Source organism: Gastrolobium bilobum, unplaced genomic scaffold, assembly GCF_033153095.1.
Source record: "Gastrolobium bilobum isolate Gb01-03AN ecotype WA unplaced genomic scaffold, APGP_CSIRO_Gbil_v1 utg34787, whole genome shotgun sequence".
Lineage (NCBI taxonomy): Eukaryota > Viridiplantae > Streptophyta > Magnoliopsida > Fabales > Fabaceae > Gastrolobium > Gastrolobium bilobum.
Window position 1 is genome coordinate 161,353 of NW_026897009.1, and position 10,098 is coordinate 171,450.

Below are 10,098 nucleotides of genomic sequence, written 5' to 3' on the forward strand. Positions count from 1 at the left end.
TGTTTGATCAAGTGACACCGAACTTATTTCTTTTTTCTTCAATTAAGGTATGAATTTCCGATCTTACCAATGGAAAAAAGTAGGCTTCGTGATAACTTTGTCATGTAAGTAATTAAGTTCATCTGACTTGACTTAAACTAATTGGAACCCAAGTGATTTTCGAATAAAGAGATTTCGAACAAAGATATAATATTTCTAATTAAATTAATTTCAAATTTTGTTAAAAATATCATAAAAATATTTCTTGAGTTCTTTTAAAAAATTAATTTTGTACTGTCTCACATGCAATTGGCGTTTCACAAACAGTATTCTTCTCTTCTTTTTTTGGAAGATTAAGAATAATATTTTAATAGCATAGACATATGTTAAAAAAAATTAAAATGATTTAATGTTTCAAAATTTCAACGAGTATTTAATATTTTTAAAGTACAAGTACAATAATCGAATAAAAGGGAGCATTTGATGTCCTATTACAGGACATCCTGCGATTCATTTTTAATTATGTATTATCAGGAGTACGTAGTTGTAATATTAAAGTAATTTTTTTAATTTTTTTTATGTACTTCAGAGTATATAGTTAAAAAATAATTGCAGGAATGAACAGTACCATTCATGCAACATGATGATTATGTTGGAGTATTCAAGTACGATGAGTTCCACATTGATTGGTAATGAGTTAAGTGGAGTCCATATAAGTGGGATGACCCATGAACCCAATGCCTTAAGGTTTTGAGTTGTGAGATAGTGTCGGATCAATTTGCTACGGTTGGAGTAGCTTAGCCCATTGATGGTGATCCCCTGCCATGAGCTTCTCCTGGACCCGCCTGACAGTGGTATTAGAGCCGGGTTGTGCTCGAGCTAGTTAGATGTTTGGTTAGAAGGTGGATTGAGTACTTTGGGCCTGGGTACTCAGTTGAGGAGGTGCATGCCAACGGTGTGTTTCACACTTGAGGGAGAAATTGTTAGTATTCAAGTGTGATGAGTTTCACATTGGTTGGTAAAGAGTTAAGTAGAGTCCATATAACTTTAAAGACCCATGAACCCAATGCATTAAGATTTTGGGTTATGACATGAGATTCACTTATTACGATTGAAGTAGCTTAGTCCGTTGGTAGTGATCCTCCGTCGTTAACTTCTCTTAGACTCACTGACAGATTATTATATTTTCGTGAATAAAATAATAAATACTCCATAGCATACCCTCGGAATACACACAGCTTAGCGAAATCTTTTTTCTTTATAACACAGGGATTCATTTAAGTCAGCATATGAGACATCTATTTCATAGTATGCTTACTCGTTGGGTGAGAAATGTGGCTCAAACGACTTCCACGGAGACAAAAAAAAAAACACCCGAGGATACAACCTAAAAGAACAGTTAATGCTGTACAAAAAAGAAAAAGGAAAATAATAGTTAATGCTGAATTGTGATATCAGAAGGGTTGCAACTTGTTGCTACCAACAACCTATAACTGCCCCCTCCCCTCCCCTCCCCTCCCCTCCCCTCCCCCCTCTTTAATAATAAGAAATAACCAGCTTCTATCGTCAATTTGCCTTTAGCGGGAGATTTTTTTAGAAATTTTGGGAAAGTGAGGTGGGGGGTTGAATCGAGATAATTTTGAATCAGAGTTCTAGATTTTTGTTCATACCTTGCTGTAATAATATCTTGAGGTTTGCAGCGATAACTTGATATATCTACCATATGACCATTGACTAAAACATGTCCATGGTTAACTAATTGACGGGCTTGGAGAATAGTCGAAGGCATACCCAATCGAAAAAAATATGTTATCCAAGCGCATTTCAAACAATTGTAGTAAAACCCGATCGATTGACCTTTTAGCTTTTCTGGCGATACGAACTTATTTAAGCAATTGTCGTTCTGTAAGACTATAATGAAAACGTAATTTTTGTTTTTCTTCTAAACGAATACGATATTGAGATTTTTTACTGGAGCGCGATTGGTTTATAAGTTCGCTTCCCACTATAGGTCTTTGGGGCAAATTTTTTTTCAATATTCGGTATAAGAAAATTGAAAATGTTCCCGAAAAACTTTTTTTTTCCATAATTTCATTTTTAACTAGAGAATCCCAAACGAAAATATTATCTAATACATGATATTTTCTTTCCAAAAGCATCAGTATAATTAATCTAACATTTTTGAAAAAAACCTGGACCTTCCAAATATTTTTTTGTAACTTATCTGGAAAAAAAAATTCTCATCATATTCTCAGAAATCGTTTTTCAAAATAAAAAAAAGTATCCTCTATAAATGTCGAAAATGGATCCTCTAATGTGAAAAAAAAAAACATGACATGGTCATGTGAGAAGATCACAACCATACAAAAGCAAATCAACGGTTATGATTTTGTAACTACCTATTTTAATATATTTTCTCTCTCCTCTTTTATTACCATTGATCTACTTTTATATGGTTATGATTTTCCACATGACATGATCATGTGATTTTTCACATTAGAGGTTCCAGATCCATAAATGTCCCGTTAAGGATTGGCTGGCGGTTGGAAATAACCATCCACAACTGACAACCAATATCCGCTTTTAGAAGCTTTTGATTAATTTAAAAAATAAATAAATTTAAATTTTGCATCATATTGGAACTCCACGTTACAACGTGTGGTCAGTTTTCCAACTGCTAAAGATTGCATTTCTTATCCACTTGAAAGAAGGCAAACATAACATTTCGAACTTTCGATCGAACTGAAGCAATGTTTTAAAATAAAATTATCAAATAATATAGTTTCCAAAAAAAAAAAATTATCATATAATATCTGTTCGGAGATCGAACATAAATGGATATGCTAGTAATTGTCCCTATTGAGAAAAAAAAATAGAGATGACTGGTAAGGAAATAAATATATGAAAATATATAATCTTAATATTTCTCTATTTTTGATGCCTAAGCCCTTCTAAAAAATATCAAGATAGTAGATTGCTTGTAATGGAGTAAAGGGTTCGAGTATTAGATTACCAACAAAAAAGAAAAAGGGTTAGGGTATTAAGATTTTGAATTTTAACTAGTTAAGTTGAATTGATTATATAAGTTAGGTTTCAACTTCCTCAATTTTCTATGTGTTATATATATATATATATATATATATATATATATATATATATATATATATATATATATATATATCTTATATTCTAAGACAAACCCATTCTTGAGCAAGTATGCTGACGTGACGTTTTCTCCTTCAATTTCACCTTTGTGTTCACACTACACAAATTTAAAAACCTTTCCTTCTTTGGTAAATCAGTTAATGAAAAAATTATAAACAAAAAGAGTTTTGTATTTAAATCGATGGACAAGATTTCATAATTCAAATCAATGGTCAATATTTGTTATAAATGGTTGTGGCGGACAACTCATTTAAATTTGAATTATGAAATTGAAAATTTAAATTTGATTTTTGAATTCTGAATGGTGGCAGCAACTCATTTAATGTTGAGCTACTTTCTGCATTGGAATTGTTAAAAAATTTAAAAAATGCATCTGCTTCTCTGTATTCTATGCGAATGCCTGGGGCGATTTTCTTGCTTCTGTTCATTTTTCTTTTTTTGCCTCTACCGCATGTCAGCTGTTCAAACATACAGCCTCAACGAAATAGCTTCTTCGTTCTCTCTTTTTTCGTCGTACCAATATGTTTTCAAAATATGATTTTATGAAGGATGTCAATCTTGCCAAGAAGGACTGAAGGATTAAGGTGAAAGTGGTTCGGGCTTGGAAAGTTCCTAACTTTCAACATAGAGATTTTGACGATAATGTTGAAATGGTTTTATTGGATGAACATGTAGTTGTCTGCATTTTTTAAATCTTCCATCTTTGTTCTGATAATTTTAATTAATGTTATTCATGTGAGTTGGCTGCGTTCTTTTGTAGGGTGGTAGGATCCATGCCACTGTCAAAGGTTCTTTGTCAGTGCGAAATAAAATCCATGAAGGAGAGTGTTATTTTATAAAAAAAATTGGAGTTAGATTCAATAGCGATGTGTTCAGGCCAACCAAGCATCAGTATCATTTGTCCTTCAACTTGAGGACTGATGTTAAATTGATTGTTGATTGTGATCTTTCTTGGAGTCTATTTGATTTTGTTGATTATAACATCATTGAGAAAGAATCATCTGACTCTTATTTAGTGGGTAATATATTTTTCCTAACTGTTTTTTATTTTTATTTTTTGCATTTTTATTTTATGAACTTTTTGCTGCTTTTTTTTTTTGTAGACGTCATTGGTTTGATCTCAGGAATTGGAGAAGTTTGTGATCGTGTAGTTTCTGGTAGGAAAACGAAAATGGTTGTGTTGGAGCTTGACAACTTGAGGTATTTGAAATGTTAGAGTTAGATAGAAAAACAAAAAAAATTGTCGCTCTGTTAGCTTATATGTTTCGTGTGTAACGTTGTTCCTGCTGCAACTCATATGTAGGGGTCACAAACTGGAATGCACTTTGTGGGAGCATTATGTGGATGAGGTGCATTCTTTTTTGGCAAACAACTACACTCCTCATAACGTCTTAATAGTTCAGTTGGGAAGGATCAAATGTTTTGGGGGTATTTTTTTCTCTGTTTTTATTTGTTATACTCATAATGTCGTAATCATTTTTGTTTTCATTATGGTGTCTGTATTCTGGTTTTATTTGAATTTTTCTATTTAATAGGTAAGGTCGGTTTAACCAATACAAAATACACAACAAAGATTGTCATGGATTCAAAGGTGCCAGAGATTGTTGAGTTCAAAAAACGGTGTGATATTTCTTCTCAAGCATAATTTATTCTTATAGTGTTTATTTGTTTATTCACTTATAGTGTTAACAATTTTTGCTTTATAGTCTTTCAACTGATGGTGTGGAAAGTAGTATGAGGTTGACTCAGTTGTCTACTCAGTCCTCATATTCTTTCGAAAATGATTTTCTTAAGGAGACTGAAAAGAAGTCTATCAGTGATGTTAAGCTTTGTGGTGAGGTAAATATTTTAAGTCTGTTAATTTCTTTTCTTGAATCGTATGAAGTCTGTATTGTTGTGTTTCATTTTTACGTGCGATGACTGTATTTAAGGTTACGACATGCATCGCGTATGAGACTATACAATCTATTGAGAGAAAATACAACAGCTGGTACAAGTCTTGCAAGAAATGTCCAATTTCTGTTTGTGAGGAATTTGAAAAGTGGTATTGTAAGAATTGCCAAAAACATTGGGATGATTATTATCCAAGGTAATATGTTGTTCTTGGTCTATAATTTTTCTTTAGTCCATACGTTTATATTTGTTGCTGATATACAAATTCGCAAAACTATAGATGTAGTGTTCAGGTCAGAGTTGTGGATAACACTGATTCTGCATCATTTCTTCTGTTTGATCGAGACTGTGTTACTTTGTTGGGAATATCTGCTGGTGAATTGCGCGAGCGACATTTTAAGAAGGTGTGTATTATCAATCCTGTTAAATGCTTAACATATTATTTTTTTGTCGTTTATTGATCACTGTTAGCGCTGGAATATCATAACATTTTGTATCCTGTTTATTTCTTCTTTTTTACTTTTTCATTTTTTATTTTTTTATAGGGTGCGGATTTGGATCAATTTCCAGAAGAACAAAATGTTTTGAATGAGAAGTCAATGTTGTTTAAGATAAATGTGAAGCAGAAGGATCTAAACTCATACAGTGAACGAAAGTATCAAGTTTCCAAAATTTGTAAAAATGAAGAAATAATCTCAATGTTCATTAAGTCTCTGATCAATCCAAATGTACGCTGCATATTTATTTATGTTGGTTGTCCAAATTTCTTATTCATTTTTACCTGACTGTTGTTTGTTGTTGTATATCACAGGAGGAAGCAAATTTTGATATTGCTCGCGAAAACAAAATTGTATCGTCGGAACCTGAAAAGGCTGCGGTAACCCATTATTTGAATTAAAATTTATGTTCTGAACAAAAAAAATTCATAATATCTTGACGTACTACTTATTTTTATTTTTTTACAAAACTATAGGATGTTGAAAGTTAGACCTGTGATAGTGCTGACGTTGGTTATGTTTCTCTGACTATGTTGACACCGGTGATTAATTCTCATAATTCTATTGCTGGGGAATTTAATTTTTCAGCTGTCCGAACAGCGAAAAAATAAAGCTTGAAAAGGAGTTACGTATTTTTTGATTTATATTTGTGTTTCTATAAATTGCCATCAAATTTTTTTTAATCTTACTATACTGTTTAAACCATTTCATTTGCTTGCGCAACGTTGAGATGCTCATCACTGATTTTTTTCTTTTCTTTTTTTAAATAGATTTGATGCAGAAGCAGATGAGATCACCCCGTAGATTTGGCAACTATGTCTTGAGGATGATTTTTTGTGTCTTGGAGATGAGATGTTTAAAGAATTGTTGTTGTTATTATGACTTTTATTTGCAATGTCTTTTGTTCAAGTGACAACTAATATGGTATATTCATAACTGAAGTTTTTTGTAATGGACTACCCCATGAAAGCTGTTTTTTGCAATGAATTCCTGATATGTTGATGTGTAGCACTCTCCTACTATTTTTTTAAACATTGATTCAAAAGTTCTAATGGAAAAAAACAGTACTCATGTTGCTGAAAAATCAGTTATATCTTCCAGTATCAATAACGACGTTAATTAATATTAAGAGCGAAAGTTGTAGTGTTACATGTTGTGCAATAAATGTTAATAATCAAATGATTAATCCAATCTTTGATTATGTTTTGGTTCGTCTTTTAAAAGTTTAATTTTACAAGTTCAATTTTATTCAAACAAAGACTGAGAAAACAAAAATTATAATCTGACTCATTGAATAATTCAAAAAACACAAACTAACAACTGATAGCATATCGTTTTGGAAATTTATATGTCAACAAATCTTAACAGGTTATTTCTTTCTGTTTCTTTTCTTTTCTTTCTACATTGTCATTTTTTGAATTTAAAAAAGAATTTGGAACGACAGTGTAATGGGGACCGTCTGTCATCAAAATGCTGCATCTACTCTACTGTTTACTCAACGTAGGAATTAATTTTTCTTAATTTGAGGAATAATGGTTCTGGAAATCATCCAATATGATTAAAATCTTAATTTGGGGACCACCTGTCATCAAAACGCTGCATCTAATATATTTTTTTGATTTAATTTTTTTTAAATTATTACTCAAAGGTCTTTTGTAAAACAATATGCTCGACGACGTTCCATATTCCAGTTCACGTGTGCAGCCAGTGACATGGGAGTCATTTACATCAGCGCGTCATACGAAGATGAGCAGCCGAATCGTCGAGGTTAATCGTTTGGCTATGTATCGTTCTACGTCATTATATACAATGAGGTTTCTGTATTTTAATATTCATCTTATCTTCCATACACATCTGACACTCCTCATATACATTTCTCGATTGTTCCATGGTTGATTCATCGTCACACAAGCGGATGAAAATGGAAATCATTAATGTTGAGTATTTGAAACCACTGATGTAAGATGTGTTACTGCTGATCTTTGGAAAGGTGGCATCTCATTCAATTGAGGACATCACTAACGTAAATTTTGCTTGCACCAAATTTCTTCAACTTGCCGAATCAAATTATGTTTACGAGCGTGTTTCGTTGGAGAAGTTTGCGCTGGGACCAATGGAGTGGGTTACAAATGAGAAGCCTTTTATTCACCGAGTGAGGGTCAACGAAAACGATGAGGAAGAAAGTAACATGTACTTCGACCCACTGCAAGTTTTCAAAAGAAGACGACAAGTTCATTTTTTGCAGCGTTGTAGGGAGAGTGGAAATCCTGAAGTATTGTATCGTGAGGCATTGGTCAATTACTTTCGAGAAACTTCGAGTTCGGATATGCAAGCGATGGCCCTTGAAGGGCTTAGAACTGCAGCGCTGAAAGGTCACCAAGATGCCAAGTACGCATGTTCCATCATATTGATGGCTGGTGTTGATGAAGATCAGAGGTCTGTGGGCTTTGAATTTTTTCGCGCGCTGGATGATGCCCACCTTTTGAGGCACTGCAGACGACGTGTTAGACTTTTCATCAGGTCTTTATGGGTGCGTAGGGAGATGGTTTATCACGGAATACCCATTTGCAATCCCCGCATATGTGAAACGCGATTCACTGAGGATGAACCTTCTTCATCGGAGAATCACGAGATTAACAACATGCTTAGGAATAAGATCTGTCAACGTTGCAAGGCGGATTTTGAGATGTTCTTATTTTGTATAATGACTATAGTCTGATTTAGTTTTTAGTGGTGTTGGTTTAGGCTTTTTTTTTTATCTGTTTTAGTGATTTCATGTGTTGCATTTAGTAGTTTCTTATCTTTCATTATTCTTTTATTATGTGATTTTGGAAGTTTAACTTAATGAATGTTACTGTTTTCTTCTTTTTGTTTTTGTTTTTCATATCTTGTACAACTGATTTGATTTAGTATCGTGTATGTAGACGTTTTTTGATTGAATGTGAAGATTTGTAAAAATTATACTATATTTGGTTTAAAAATAAAAGGCAAGCCCAATATATACTGATGATTAGATCGAAAAAAATGTACCTATTTATGTATTTAAGCATGCGATATTTTATTCAACACACGTCTCAACAGTCACCGTTTTCGACTTCCCACTATCCCTACATGCGATATTTACTCTGACCCTTATTTATGTAGTTAAGCATGTTTGTTTAAGGAATGATGTTACTCTGATCTTTCAAAACTGTTGTATTTCAAAATGCACTCATAGAGTTAATAATTGTCAAACGAAATATGCATTGGAACAATAAGAGTCACATCAGCAGAGAATGTTTTGCCCTATATATAATTGAATTTCGAGTCTTTAACTATTGGAATGCACCTTATAATAAAAGATTTAATCCAGCATTAATTTGAAACTTTGGAACTGTTGTGGTTTTTATTAATTACTTAAATCAATTATAATAAGTAATCCAAATTTTCATCTGTGTTAAGTGTGTAATTATGGACGCATTACAAAATAGTCTATAAAAATATAACACTTGCTGAAATTGATAAGGTACTGCAGAGCATTGGTAAATGCTTCTCTGATTACCCGTCAATGCCTTGCATCACTAGTGAATCGTTGCTTGATATGCAGAATCGATTAGTGGTTGATGAATTAATGTATGACAAATTTTCATTGGGAGAAGAGCATAAAAGACTATTGAATTCCCTCACTGATGAGCAGAGAGTTGTTTATGACAAAATCATTTCGGCAGCTAGAGCGGGTAAATGAGGGTTATTCTTCTTATACGGATTCGGTAGTACAAGAAAAACATTTATTTGGAATACTCTTTCAGCATCTGTTAGATCAAAAGCTGAAATAGTACTTAATGTTGCTTCTAGCGGAATTGCTTCTCTTTTGCTTCTTGGAGGACGAACATCACATTCTATATGTCTTATTCCTATTCAGATCAATGAAGATTCAACGTGTAATATGAAGTCAAATTATACTATAGCTGAGTTGCTGTCAAAAACGAAGTTAATCATTTGGGATGAAGCACCGATGCTACATAGATTTTGTTTTGAGGCTTTGGATAGAACACTTAGAGATGTTCTTAGATTTTCTAACACGAGCTGTGTTGATATGCCATTTGGTGGAAAAGTTGTTGTTTTAGGAGGTGACTTTCGGCAAATATTGCATGTCATTCCTCATGGCAACAGACAAGAGATAGTTAATGCAACCATACATTTTTCTCATCTATGGTCCCATTGTCATTTATTAACTTTGACCAAGAACATGCTTCTTAATTCTTGAGGTACCACTCGTAATGTGAAGGAAATAAAAGAATTTTCTGAGTGGCTACTTAAAATCGAGGATGGTGATCTTGGAGATGATGATGACGGAGAATCTATTATAAAAATTCCAGATGAATTGTTGATTACAAAATTAGAAGATCCGCTTTCAGGTATGGTTAATTTTGTTTATCTGAATCTTTTGGATAATATTTTAGATCCAATGTTTTTCAAAGAATGTGTTATTCTAACTCCTAAATTGTCCGATGTTGCTATGTTGAACGAGCACCTGATGTCTATGATTCCTGGTGAAGAAAGGACATTTTTTGAGTTCAGATAA

The 10,098-nt window shown here is 32.9% G+C and overlaps 1 protein-coding gene across 1 annotated transcript; it reads left to right on the top strand.

Annotated features, from left to right (window-relative positions):
• The first annotated feature begins 9,081 nt into the window (after positions 1-9,081).
• LOC133303383 (uncharacterized) lies at positions 9,082-10,098 on the top strand. The gene is made up of 4 exons (XM_061503287.1): positions 9,082-9,250; positions 9,323-9,643; positions 9,782-9,931; positions 9,977-10,098. The coding sequence occupies exons 1-4, from the start codon at positions 9,082-9,084 to the stop codon at positions 10,096-10,098; spliced, it is 762 nt and encodes a 253-aa protein (XP_061359271.1).